This window comes from Columba livia, chromosome 2 (genome assembly GCF_036013475.1).
Source record: "Columba livia isolate bColLiv1 breed racing homer chromosome 2, bColLiv1.pat.W.v2, whole genome shotgun sequence".
NCBI lineage: Eukaryota > Metazoa > Chordata > Aves > Columbiformes > Columbidae > Columba > Columba livia.
Window position 1 is genome coordinate 135031307 of NC_088603.1, and position 15214 is coordinate 135046520.

General features: G+C 35.5%; 1 protein-coding gene across 2 annotated transcripts in view; it reads right to left on the reverse strand.

The window, feature by feature from the left end:
* The window catches only part of MMP16 (matrix metallopeptidase 16), a 184776-nt gene that overhangs the window by 12209 nt on the left and 157353 nt on the right, over positions 1 to 15214 (reverse strand). For both annotated transcript variants that reach the window (XM_065053938.1, XM_005499462.4), the window contains 2 exons: positions 8510 to 8660; positions 3456 to 3571 (listed from right to left, as the gene is read on the reverse strand). In XM_065053938.1, the coding sequence (XP_064910010.1) occupies positions 3456 to 3571; positions 8510 to 8660 (267 nt within the window). The remainder of the gene's footprint in view (positions 1 to 3455; positions 3572 to 8509; positions 8661 to 15214) is intronic.

A 15214-nucleotide genomic window follows, 5' to 3' on the forward strand; every position in this document is an offset into this window, starting at 1 on the left:
AATTATTCATCATCTACTGCCCCTTTTCAGAATAGTTAGAATATTTGAACATTCTTCTACATTAGCTATTTATGTCATTTTAATGGCCTTCCTAGACACTGAAAAGGTACTATTTTCCTTTCTTTAATCTCTTGCAGTGTTATTTTCTGAGAATGTGTTAGTGTATCTATAATTAGTGTACCTATAGAAAGGTTTCTAAAAAGAAAAGCACTGAGCTATATCAAAACAGTAGCTACAAGCCTTGTTCACAAAATGCCTTCAATTCTGTTTGGAACAAAACAAAGGATTGTAAATCTTTAAATACAATTAAGTTTTTAAAGTTTACCATACGTAAAGTCCCTTATAACAATCTGTAATTTAAATGAAAAATATTATCAAATGCAAAATTTCAGTATTTTCAGCTATAGGTTACCCTACCTATGCATTTCATATAACATGTATGTAAGAAAGCACTGTACATACTGACCCTGGATAAATATTTTGGGTATATATGTTATATCTCTATCAATATTCCAATACATATATAGAGACCATATACAGATATGACACCTCTAAATCTATATTCTTGCATATCTACAGAATACATATATGTATACGTCAGGGGCACACATGAGTCAGAATACTGAAATTAGTTAGTATTAGTTACTATTATACATTGAAATATCAAATTAAAATTTTAAAAAATCAAAGCAGCAAAGGAATAACCAGCTCCTATAGGTGCAGTAAAAATTCTTGAGCCAGAGCATATTTTCCACTGGAAAAACCTGAAGGTAGTTTAAACTTTTCTGTCCTTTTGCTGAGGCAGGAACCAGGGCAAGAATCAGTGACAGTTGAAGGACAGAAGTTACCAGCAGAGAAGGGCAGTTATAAGAGACTGAGTAGCTTTACTGCTTCTCATGGCAGAGCAAGTGACTTCAAACAACTGCTGAAAGTCATTTCCTCTAATCAGCTTGATTTGTTGAGCTGGCTTTGAGAGCTGCTTCTTACAATTTCCCAGGTGTTGGTTGCTGAGAGTAGTGAGCACAATGCTTAACCCAAACAACATGAAGAGTTTAGTAGTTAGTAATGTGTCAAATAGCAAATCAGGAGTGGTAGTAAGCACAAGGTAAAAAAAAAAAACTCAATGGGCTATTAAAGCAGACCACCTTTTCTCTTTCTTCTCTCTAAAATTGCCCCACTATCCACTTCAGCAGAATTTCTAGTTGGGAAGTGAGATTTTTTGTGCTGCTTTCAAGGTAGAAAGAAAAATTTCTCCAATCTGTAGAAGTTTGTGTGATCTCAGATTTAATGGAGCAACAGAAAGGAAATTTCTTCTTCACATCCTCCTAAGAGTTTCCATCACAGCATTGGAAACCAAATCACATTATGGGAGGTAGCAGGGAGAATTTCAGAGATGTTACCTGCACCTTACCAAGCCTCTAGAACACTGAGTCAGGATGCTGACTAGAGTAGGAAATTGGTTTTTCTTATCTTTCCCAAGCCTCTTACTGCAAGATTACCCCAGATTTTTGTGGACAGTGAAGGAAACTCCTTTATGGTCAAACTGATTGCAGTTGTTCAATTCCATGATTTACACAATAGAAAGACAAGGGAAAGAAAAAGTATTCTTTAAAATGAATTGATTAACTGGAAGACATACTTTCAGATGTTCCCCTGAAAGCTACATAGTAAAACTTCCTTGCCAACTTTGCTTCTGCTCAAAGAAAGGAAAACAGTAATCAACTTCTTTCCAACTAAGCTGTGCTACTTCTTTTTTGTATCTGCTTTTGTTTCTGTTATGAACTGTTTCTTAAGACAACTATTTTCTTAATTTCAGGGAAAACATCTTGGTAGTCTTCTCGATAACTTTATGGTGTCATTTTCAGTTCTCCTTTCTGCCCTGGGGCACTTTTGGGCTTTCTGAGAAGCCCAAACATGTCCTCTTTCCCTTCCCCTCCTCCATGGTCTCATGTCATATTTTACCACACTCCTCATTCGAGAGTCAGACAGACTATCAAAGCCACTAGAGTGAAAAAAAAAAAAAGAAGTGTCTTTGATGTAACCAAGAGTCTTTACTGGCCTAGGAATGACTGCTCTGCCTTGGCAGCACCTTCGAACCTACTGGTCTGAGTGCTATAGTAAGATAATTTTCATTTGTATTGAGAAACACATATATCTGAGCTCAGTACTGGAAAAATATTATGGGGAATGCACTCAAGGCAAGAAAAAAAAACAAACAAATACAGACATACATACATACATACATTAAAATTAACAAAAGGAAGAAAGCAGAGGTTATTTCCACTGTTTATCTGTGTGTACATAACGTTCGTGTACATTTCCACATATATGTGTATTTATAAACAGCTAGTTATTGTGATGTATGCAGAATATCATCTTGACTGACCTACTTTCCAGTTAAAAATAAAACAAAACAAATGAAAGCAACACTAAAAAAAATCATTCTAGACAAAAGGCCAGAATCAAGAAGGGTTTCTGCTTCTGGAAAAAACAAGAGACAAAGCAAGGAAGCAATTAAACATATTTCTGAAAAAAACACCCAAACATTTCCATGGTAAATTACTTAATTAAGTTAGAGGTTGCAATAGGAGACTGAAATGGTTTATACAAGGAAAGAAATCTTTTTATCTGCTTAGTGAAAGGAAATTAAAATAATATGGCAATATATATGTGTGCTGTGAGGCAAACAGAATAAACTCCAAACCTACTAATAAATAAATCATAAATGCCATACAACAAGTCTTTAACAATGATAAGTGATGACAAATGCATATTTTTATTCCCATCAAAGGGATCTAAACTTGGTGTAGCTGAGGGCTCTGTTGGCAATACGCCAGCAGCCCCCCGAGTAGCACTGAATTTTCACAAAATGGAGGAGATTTTGGCTACTCTCCTTAATTTGGAGGTGTGGCCAGTTGAGATTCTAGGCACGTAATAGCATCTAGTACTAACATCCCTGTAATCTGCATTTTTGCATCATGGGCTTATGACATCTCAGATTTACATAGATTCCTGGGGATATTTTGGCTTAAATAAAGATTTTGCTTCCCTTTTCTAGTTGTTCAGCATGAAAGTAATACCTCCTAAGCTGTTTATTCAGCCAACACTTTGACAATTCAAATAGAGACATACTGTGTTTGGGAACCTTGTTTTAAAGGGTATTGTAATTCAGCAGAGAATAACAATGATTAAATGAATTAAGACACAAAGAAAGAAAGAAAGATTGGAAATTAAGCTTTATGGTATTAAATTTGAAAGATTTTTCTCTGTTGTGTTAAATGGCACATGTAAACAAAACACCATTTTCACAACAGCGAGTATTATAACAGGAGATAACCTGTTCATAAATCAAGAATTCTTTTGTTACTTCACCTGAATAGTGAATCACCTCTCTACTATTCTATCTTACCTGAAAGGCATTAGTAAATCTTTAAAACAAGAATCTGTTTGCATACCATTTTCTTTGTGGACAAAGGCTCCCTGGGGAGATTCCGGGATACCTTTCCAAATTGTGATTGGTTTGGGATAACCAGGGTCCATGGATCTCATTTCTTCACTGTACCTCCAGTATCTGATTAAAAAAAAAAAAAAAAGAAAAAAAAAAAAGAGACATTTATAAGATAGCAGACGAGTAACTACTTTTTTTTTCATTATAATATTTACTACATTCCTTCTTTGAATATACCACCAGATTACAAAGAAATCTATTTGCAGACTGGACAACCATTTCATGTCAATGGAAAGAAGATAAAAGATTTTTGTGCTTTGACAACTAAATCAAAATGCATATCACTAATAATCACAGCAATTCTGATGCCTAGGACTTCTGCACAGTAACACAGAGATGCAACATATGTAAAAAAAGATACATGAATATTTTAGATTACATTTTAATCATGAAAGTAACAGTAGATTAATATTAAAATGCTTCCAGCAATCTTAACTCCTTATATATATGCATTACAGTAACTTTTCATTTCATTATCATTAAAGAGATAAAGTGTAACACAAAATTTAACCTGGTTTTGTGCCTTTTTGCCAGCCAGCTCTTCACCAATTTAAAAAGTTTCAGCACTGAAATTCTACACAACCTGAATATGTAGGATCTATTTACACAATTGTGATTTTATTTACACTTACAGATAAGGTTGATAATTTCTTTGTTCTTTTGCAGCTAGCTAAACTGCTGTGCAGATCTTATTATAAGTTGGTTCTAAGACTTACTTAGTATTTCTGTTAGTAGAATATTTCTATTTTGATTAATACTATTATCTAGTATTTATCTAGTATTTCTATTTCTATTTAGCTTCTCTACAGGTATGTCAACCAGAAAAGGAAGGTCAAAGGAAGTATACCCCCTCTGATAAGCAAGACTGGCAGACTGGTAACAATGGATGTGGAAAAGGCTGAGGTACTCAACAACTTTTTTGCCTCAGACTTCACTGGCAAGCTTTCTTCCCATACTTCTTGAGTGGATGAACTACAAGATGGGGACTGGAGGAGTAAAGTCTCTCCTACTTTGAGGATCAGGTTTGTGACCACTTTGAAGAACCTGAAAATACATATTTCTATGGGACCTGATGTGATGCATCCCAGAGTCCTGAGAGAATTGGCTGATGTAGTTGCCAAGCCACTTTCCATGATAATTGAAAAGTCATGGCAGTCTGGTAAAGTCCCTGGTGACTGGAAAATGGGAAACATCATGCCCATTTTCAGAAAAGGTAGTAAGGAGGACCCTGGGAGCTACCTATCTGTCAGCCTCACTTCTGTGTCTGGGAAGATCATCGTACAGATCCTCTTAGAAGTTATGCTAAGTCACATGGAGGATAGGGAGGTGATCTGGACACCCAGCATGGCTTCACCAAGGGCAAGTCCTGCTTGACCAAACTAGTGACCTTCTATGATGGAGTGACTACCTCAGTGGACACAGGAAGGGCTATGGTTGGTGTCTATCTTTACTTCTGTGAAGCCTTTGACGTGGTCTCCCACAACATCCTTCTCTCTAAATTGGAGAGGTATGGATTTGATGCATAGACTCTTAAGTGGCTGAGGAACTGGCTCAATAGTCACAAAATCAGATTTATTCATGTGAAAAATTACATGACACTGCAAACACTTACCATTTCAGGTCATCAAGAGCCAGAGACTACACCACTGCCACTGATAATCTGGTCACTGCTAAAAACTTGACCCTTTTTCTAATTTGAATTTGACTTCAGCTTTTAGAAATCCTTCTTATGATCATCCTGATATATTAGAGTCCTTAAGTGGATGATATTTTGCCCCTGCAAAGGCACTTAGACATTCTAGTCCATTCACATCTTAATCTTTTTAAAAAACAAAATGGCCTAAACTCCTCTATATTTCTCCCTGTGGGGCATTTCTCTAGTTTTAGTCTTTCAATTAATTTAAAAGGTGGCAAATATCAAGTAGGTTAAGAGTTGGCAAGTTACATTAAAAAACATTTGTATTTATTTTTTTTCTTTCTAGCCTGATTTCTTAATCTAGTCACATATGCATGAGCAACCAGCCAACAAAGCAATGACCTTTATTTTGAAATGTAACACCTTTCAGAGTTTACATGGAGAAAGAACCAATGTGTAGAAGTAGTAAACAAAACTCTGATACCAATACTATGGCAAGCAGTTCTTGCTCATCTGTTCACTCTGCGTTTCTCCATCCTTAGTTTTTTCTTTCACATTTGCCTGTTCTCTCTTTTTCTCTGTTTCTTTGTTCTCTCACTCTTTGCTGAGTTTAATACTCTATTTTCTAATTTCTATTTTTATCTGCATTTCTTCTTCATCAACTATCTTGCCTTTTCCTCTGTCTCTCTTTCCCAGGACCTCATTTCTTTCCTGCATACTTCCACTGATTTTCCATTTTTCTCTTCCAATCTTCTCACCTTTTGGAGCTCCTTCTTTTACTAACCTCTGCATCTTCTGCTGGGCTGAATGATAGAAATAGAGTCCTATAGGACTTTCAAAAATATACTTTGTCATCGAAAAAGAGTCTTTGAGGACACATCCAGTGCACACTCAAAAGTCCCAAAACTGTTGTTTCTTCAGCATTGATGAGAAATCCTATGAGAAGGAGTGATCAAGGTACTATCTTGGCAATCTTAGGTGAAATAATGAGCATGACTACAGAGTAAGGAAAAGTGTACTCCTGATTCTTCTTGGCATGGCAAATATTCACAAGCAGACTGCCCAATGATGATTTGAGATTTACAAACTATATAAATTGTGCTACTGTATCTCAAAGACTCATAAAGTAGCAGATGGAAAATAAAGTGTCCTTTCCTGTATCTTATCCTTTTTATTTAATGTTACTCTGAACTATTGGATGACTAAGCTTTATGAAGAAAAAAATATTCATTTAAACTCTAAAGTACAAAAGCCAGTCACACCAGACAGAGCCATAAACAAGGCCATGTGTCAAGAAGTGCAGCAAACCTGTTCTCATCTTGTCCTGCACTACTACTGAGTTCTGGTAGGAGAGGAATGAGAGAGGGCAAAATGTTTTCTGTAGTCATCTTTTATGCCCTCTTTAGCTTTCATACAATTATTTGGAAGAACTAGCTTTAGTGTTTAAATGGATCATTTCAAATAGTAATAATAATGATCCATACATGAGCTGCTTTAGACATATGGATATTAGAATACCATTTACTATTTGGACTTCTTACTGGTTTTGTTTGGGTTTTCTCATTGTTGTTTTGTTTGTTTGTTTGGTTTTTGTTGTTTTTTTGTGTTTTTTTTTTCCTTTCATTTTACAGCCAACATTTGATGCCTTGTATTTTATTGCTCTAACTTTTTATGTATAACACTGTTCTGGGAAGTTTAACTCTCTAGGTTCTGCCCTGGAGCTCCTTAACTACAGATTACTGTCAAAACAAAGCAAGTATACATGTCCTTAAGTTACATAAGGAGGAACAAACTTCGTTATTTTGATGCTGCTATAACTTTTTTGTTCCCTTTCATTCCTACCTCCTGCCACTGAGAGCTACATTTATGTTATAACTTCTTCAGGAAAAGATCGACCACTATAGTAGACATACATATTACTAAAACCAGCAGGAGAATTCAACTCTAACTTTACATTAAGAAAAAATTGTGATGTAAACACTGAGAAGCTTAGTGGTATATGGGTTTATTCCCACTGGTGGTCAATATCCTGTAATAGCTCAATTATCTCTGAAAGGCTCATGTACTTCGATCTCCTTCTAATATACTGCATTGCATTTATAACCTGCTGAGTTTCATTGTGCTTGTTAGGTCTAAGTAGCAACTTCTCCATCAACAGATGCTTTCTCTGATAGTTATTTTTGCCTTCTGTTATTATCAATAGTGTTTTAGGAAAGCCTTGCCTTTAAATAACTGCCTGGACATGGAAATATAAAAGCATACTGCTGAATAAAGCCTAAAGGAAGTATAGGTCATATAAGATTCCTACTGTATGTACTTTCCCAGGAGCATGGAGATGGCAAATTACTACATGAAAATGAACATACATTTAAAAGAAATCAGCTGTAGTGTGCTAAACATATTCTATGGTGTGCATGAAATTAATTTCTTAAGTGATTCATGAACACTATTACTGTCGCAGAATGCTAAGTACCACACAATAACAAAAACAGTCATCATATTTTTAATAATACTAATATAAACATTAGAATTATTAATAAAGAATAACTTATCTCTGAACACTCAGAAATTGCACAGTGATACACCAATCAAACATGGTAAAATCCTGAAAACCTGTAAAATCCATCATGCAGATATCCTGAAGGGTTTCAAAAATTAATGAGTTCTCTTGACATCTCTATTAAGCAGAGAAATATTCTGTCCCTTATTTTTACAGACAAGGAAATGAAAACACAGAGACACTAAGTGACTAGTGCAAGTCCCTTTCAGGACTGGAAAATAACTCTGATTTTACTTTTTTTTTCTGTTCTGTAATAGTCATAAAAATAAGTGTCCTTTCTGAAAGGAAGTGTAAGATTTATTTTAAAATAATTCCTAGGGAACTGCTGAAATTGTTCTCTGTCTTCCTGGTTTAGTTGTCATTTCCATTTCTTACTTCATTTTCAAATAGTAGCATAGAACCCATTTTCACTGACCTTAAAAACCTTTGGATCACGCCTTGCCTGTTTATGTGCTAGAGTTTAGAAATTTAGATAAAAAGGAGCAGGTAAGAGTGGGCATAACTACATTACTTTAAATATTTAAGTTAAATTTGCCACAACTGTGACTTGCCTGTTGACATTTAAAACACAACTTTTCCACTGGGTATACATATACTCATTTCAGTATATTCACAGAAATATAATTTGGCTTATAAAAAAATAAGAAAACAGTATGCCCCTCTATGCAGGAGAAGCTAATTTCATCCACAGAAATTAACTGTTTAAGTGGCTTGACTTACTTCTTCTTTTGAGAAATAGAGGAAAATAGTTACAGGCTTAGCTGATAACCACCAAATAGCTTCCTTACAGAATTCCTATACCAACCTATCTCCTTTGAAGAAGTAGGTTTTCCCAACGTCTTCCCACCAAATTGCTGAATCAATGCCGTGAGAAGGAATTCCGCTTCCAAGTGTTATCAAATCATGAGGATAACCTGGCTGGAGAGTAGTGTCCTTGAACACCCAGAACTTGTTACCTGTACAAAAGCACATATATACACATACATACATATGTGTTAGTTTTTAATACTCTCAGTGTTAATACACTTCTAAGAAGCAAGAAAGACTCCCAAAGGGCTACAGTGATTCTGCCAAACAAAATGAAATGAAAGTTCTGTCACTGCAGATAATGTAAAATTAAATATGCCTTACAGATATCTTGAATTTATAAGGCATCTTTCATTCAATAAGCCCACAGAATAGTTTGATACCAACTATATAGGGATCAAACCCAGAAAGAAAATTAAATAATCTCAAGCGGCTCTGTCGTTGATAATGTAGTAAATTTACAGCAATTCTACACAACAGATTTACTACACAACAGATTTACATTTCATGAGAAAAGGTAAATTTTAAGATAAAATTAGGTAAGAAAACATATAAATAAATAAGAAAGAGAAATGCCTATCCCAATATACTTTTAGTGCAGTCTCTGTAGTCTCTGTAGTCTTTTTCAAGAAGTTAAACTACTTATGAAGGATGGACAGATTATTTCTGAAAGGACCATAGCATTTTAAATAATTTTTTATCATTTTTTTTAGTGTGGTCTAAAGACTGTAAACTGAGGTTCTGAAGTCCCACAGAGGAAGTCCTTGTGTTTCTGAAATTAATGGGGGGTTGCTTTTAGTACCAGTGGCAGTAGGACTGGACTTATGTTTGTGGGTGACAAATCATTCAAAACCAGCCAATGGACTTATTACATGCTGCTAATATGAGGTAGTTGTGCAACTCCAGCTGGTGTTAGCATAGTTTCCACACAGGCCTCAGGTGACCTAAACTGTCTTAATATAAATAATAGGCTAGTGCCTCCTCGACAGTAGTGCTCAGTGGTTGAACCGCTACTGTTGCAGTTCCTAGCTAAATATGTTGTCTCTACAGGGGTATGCATTTCTACAGAAGCAGCAGTTGCACCAGTGATTTGTAGTATAGGCCCCCTGTATCTGTTTTCAGAGAGGATGCTTCCTGTGCTCTCTCTTATAACTGGAGAGCTTGTGTCACCAGCCCACAGCTCCAGATTCCCACCTTCAGTTTGTTCCAGCTTTCCAACCAAGCTTGTCTTCCTCAGTGAACACTTCCACAATTATCTCACCAGGTTAGTCTTCTCATATTAAACCTTTGGTCTAACACTTTCCCCAATAATTGTGTTGTCCTCCAGTCTTTACTAGGGCCTTCTCAACATACTGTGCCTCCTGTCCTATTCTTAAAACTATCTTCTCGTTTTTACATTTTTGCTTTCTTCTAATTCTTCTTCAAAACATACTTTTGTCTTTTCAGCAGAGACTTCTCTTTCAAACACAAGCAGCTTTGGCTGAAAAAATGGGAATAAATATTCTCATATGTCCCCTCAAAACAGGGAAAATGGAGCATAATTTGCATTTTAGCACTTTTCTGAAGAGCCTGCTTTGAGGCCTGAGTTCTCTTTGCATTACGTCATCTAGGCCACAGGGACACTTTTTCTAATCTAGACTGCAGGCTCCATTGCTTAGGAACCATCTTCAAAACACTACCTTCATCTGTGTTTCCAAAAAAGAAATACTATTTTAGTAATAATAACACTGAAGGAGAAGATACTCTTTCACATCACGCAGACCCTTCTGAGTTACATCACAGAAAGGTCCAGAGAAGATCCATGAATGAATATATTGGATTGGCCTGTTGGATACTTCACTTTTGTCTCTCCATTGTTATTCATGACAATGATATTTAAAATTTAAGGGGAAAAGTCTGAAAATATATTTTCCTCAAAAACATTTGGAAAGATACCTTAAGATATAAAATCATGGCTGTTCATATTGGCCATTGCACTTACCTGTAAGGCTAGGCAGGCTGTTGCACAGACTTAGGGAGTTACATTGTGCTGTATAAATATTTTATAAGGAAATGTAATCTTACCCAAAAATCTAGGATGCCAGAGTCACCGAGATGGAAAATCTAGAGAGCTGTTTTGCAATTGGTTTTATACTTCATCTATACCTCAGTGGTATTAAATATTTGTTTAAAGGGAGGGGTTTTTATGTGTTTTTTGTGTGTTTTGTTTTGTTTGTTTGGGTTTTGTTTGTTTGTTTTGTTTTGTTTTGTTTTAATCTCCCTGTTTGTACTGTAGTGATTTAAAGCATGCTTTCATTTTATCATGGTTTTAAGTAGGAGAGGGGATATAGTTTCAGTCCCTCCCATGCTGGGTTTCCAGCTTCTTTCCGGCTGCTTGTCACCCACTTCCAACCACAGACTGATCCATCTTCTCCCCCCTGCCAGCTGAAGGAAGAAAGGACTCAAAGAATGAGTATGTACAGAGCCATTTGAAGTACTGACAATAAAAGAGACACAGAGATCTATGAAGAACAGTAATGGAAATCTGAGGTCTCTGTTGACCTGGGATCAAGGTCTGTGCTAACCTGACATTTACCTTTACAGAGATTTCTTACAAAATTCACTTATAGGGTTTGATCATGACACAGATGAGCATCTTCAGTCATTCACTGACTCTCCTCCCACGGTTTATTCTTTTGCCAGTTCAGATGACTGGACACAGAAGGCTTCAGATGGTAATAGCAGTTTCAAATGCAACGATAAAAGAAGTAATGCATTTTGGGCCTTACTATTTGATACTTATGGCGTGAACAACAGATGGCATCCAGCGAATGATACTGAGCCAGCTCTTTTTCAGAAGATCATTCCAAATGACAGCTGTTGCACAGCACTGAGAGGCATATGCTGTGATGTAGGTAATGCCGTTACCTTTCTCTGTGCCTCACAAGGAATAAAAGTAACAGCAATTGTTAGGGATAGGCCATTATCAGCCATACCCAAGAGTCAAATTTGGCTATTAACAATATCAGGTCATATCAAAATAAACAGGGTTTGAACACGCACCATTATAAGTGACAGCACCACTGAGTCAGGTATTCATTGCATATTCAGATATACTGAACTAGAAGAGAAGTGTAGATGTGGGAACACAAGACTCAAGTAAGAAACTAAATTCTTCTTCACATAATTTCTTACTAAGAAGCAAATTCTTCCTGGGTAAATATAGAAAAGGTAAATTAAACTGTATTTTATGGAGACAGTAAGGCATTGAGAGCTCTAACATGTCGGCAAGACTTCTATTGATTCTAACTAAAGCGAATAGTATCTAACACTGGCTTTGGAAGATATGTTTAGTCTGCTACAACTGTGTTGACTGTCAATGAGAAGGACTATATATAAGAAATCAGAATGTTCCATCTGGCTGTTTTCACCTTGCTCTTTTGTTTGTTTCATGAGTTTTTAGGTGCTCTGTTATTTGTTTTGTTTGTTTGGGTTTTTTTGTTTGTTTGTTTGTTTTTTCTGTTTAGCTTCTATTCCTCAGCTGGAGGAAAGTGGGTGGCTGTTGATCAGAGAATTTCCAAAAAGTCAGAAAGAAATGAGCAACTTTCAGATTCAGAACCAAGTATTAGGAGGAATAACAGCTGAAAATCAGTGCAAAAGATGCCTGTCAGGGATGAGAAGTAGCTCCTTCTATTTATAACTTATATTTATGCACCTTAAAATGTATTAAAAGTGAATAGTTAAGTCAGTATGCTTTCATTTAGCTCATATTCCACTTCCACGAGTAAATAGTCAATAAACTCCATTAATTGTGATTATAATAGAGAGTACATGAAAAAAAACATAATAGTTATTGTTTGATCCTTCTCATAGATAACTAATGCTTGTTCAGAGTCCTAACCTATACCCTTGGCAGAAATCACCACTGTATTTATTTTACAAAGGGGTTTTTTAAGGTCTGGTTGGTGGGTTTGTTATTCTTACAGAGAAAAAAGCACCACATGTTTCATGAAGTCTGGCCAACTTTTAGAATGTTTCATCTCTCTGCTTTTATTCCCTAATGTTAGATCTAATATAATAACCAGCAGAATGGTAAGGTCACAAGCTGAGAATGAAGCAAGTGATAAAAAAGTCAAAATGTCTTACTTTTTGCAATAATGCTTTGTTAAATATCATCACTGTGGGGAAACAATTGAGAAGGATGAACTGTGACTGCAATTATTTGAAGGCTCTCAACATCTATCTTTGACATTCTAAAAATCTTACTGGAAAGGAAGAGTATCTGTATTGCTGTGCTTCACTTGAAATATTGATTATTTAACTCCAGATAGTCTTCAGACTATTTAAATACCTACTGACTACTGCAATCAATTATGCAGTTTTCAGGAACTGTAGTTCTTACTTTGTAGAATCAGAATGTTGAACAGTTAAGCTCCTGTGTTGTTAATGACCAAGTTTTTTGTTCATGTTATATATAATTATGATATGTGTGCACTGTGAGACCTGTGTGGAGACAAATTCTCAAAACTCTTAGGAATTATATTCAATTGAAACCAGTTAAAATTTTAATATATAATTTTGAAGTTGTTTTTTTCCTCCAGTCATCCTTGCTCTTAATTCTGGTCTTGCAAGCCAGGATCAACTGTCTTCTTAGTAGAATCCCCAAATTATTATTCATGCTTCCTTTTTTCTCATTCTCTTTTCCCACATCAAGTTTTTGTCATTTCTCTGCTCCATGATCTGACACTATAGTACATCTATTTTTCAAAATAAAACTGTCAAGCCCTGGGATAAGTGTAGTTGAAAGTTATGATGGTGGCACCGGTCGTATGAGTTTTACAAGGGCCTTTCTGTTGCTACATTTGGTTTACCATAACATTCAACAGTGCAGATGGCTTGACAATTTCATTTTTAGCACCGTATAAATTCCCACAGGTAGACAGAATAAATTTTACTATTCACATTTTCTCATTTAAGAAAAAAAAAGTCTCATTCTGGTGTCATCTTCTTATTATCATTCAGCATGGACACCAGTAGTGAATAATAACAAGAATGCACACATATTTTTATAAGTAGCCATGCACCAGATTGTAATGTACTTTATAAGCATTATGAGGCACAAGGAGGCAGGCTAAGTATCTTAAGCCACAGATATGACCAAGCATCACTTTATGCTATCAGCATGCTACTGAATTTTTACAATTGATTTTCCTTGTGCAAGTAAATAAATAATACTGAAAAAAATGAAACACAAGTTAAAATGGTAATATTAAAAAAAAAAAAAAAAAAAAAAAGAAGAAATTTCAAAACCAAAGAAGACATTTGATCCAATAGTCTTGAACTTGATTCAACTTGATTTTCCATGGACAACTAACACAGTATGAATGATCTCACAGGCTCCTCATACATTCTCAGAAGAGTAATGTCAAATAGGTATAAATATACTCATAGATTTTTATTACCACAAGTTAAGACAGCAAAAACACAAGCTAGAGACATTTCAAAGGTTCACAAATGGATGTTCCATCCTGATCTGCCATCTAATATCATTTGCGTATGGCTCATATTTTCCAACACAGCTTCCATTAAAAAAAAAAATCTTAGTTTTTAAATACTTTTAGACCTTTACTAATCTATATTTCTACTACTGTAAAGAGAAGTCCACTAATATCATGAATCCAACTGTATACATAAAGGCAAAATCTAATGATAATGATAATGAAGAAAAGTAATGTAGATCTACACTTGTTTTATAATTTAAATAAATTGTTTCAAATTTGATGTTTGACATTGTAAAAGACAAAGACTGAGACAAATCACATAGATTATAGATTATTGAAAATAAATGAGATTTGTGGATTTCTAAAGAGATAAACAGAATGTCTCAATCCAGGATGGTTTACAGGGTCTATCCTGAGTGCATCTCAAAAATGTCACTGGCCTAACAGAATACTGTTTATCCTGAACTTATGACAGTGTAGGCATGTAAGGAGAAGCAAGGTGGCAATTACTAGCAATCACAGATGAGTAAATTGGCTTACTCCTTTCTTCGTCTTCCTCAGAGAGTAGAGATATTGCTCCACAAATACGAAAACAGGAGTGAAAAAACAGTCAGTCACAGAAGGTCCTGTTTCACATTAGTTAAAAAGCCTCAAAAGTGTGTGAAAGAGATCAGTGGAGATGGATGGTGCGTCTGGAACTTTCCTTTGAGCACCTGCAGAAGCAGTGGCTGTTCTGAAGGGAGGATATTTACACACTGATCTGTTTCTCCAGCACACACCAGAGACTCAAGACTGTATACCTTACAGGACATTGGATGTTACTGATGACTTTATTTAAAAATCTGCAGGTAAATGCTGTCTTCCACTCAATATACTTTTCTGCTGTGAAGAACTGACAATCCTTAAAATGAAGTGATCTGGAAAATGTTTTCTGAAAGGAGATCCCAGTCCCAGCTCTGTGATGGCACTCATTCTATCTTTTTTATCTTTCCTCTGAATCACAGACATAAATGTTGGCTTAGATATGTGCTTTGTGAACACATTTGTATGCCAGACTTCAGATTTAAAGATCCTTCTAGGACTTACTTGGTTTAACCAGTTTTAGATTGGTAAAGCACACTACCTGGATAACATGTTCTTTTTGCTCATCATTTCAGCAACAATCAACTGGTCTATTTCTTCACCTTGGAAGGAATACTTATACTCTTTTCCTAGGAAGAAAT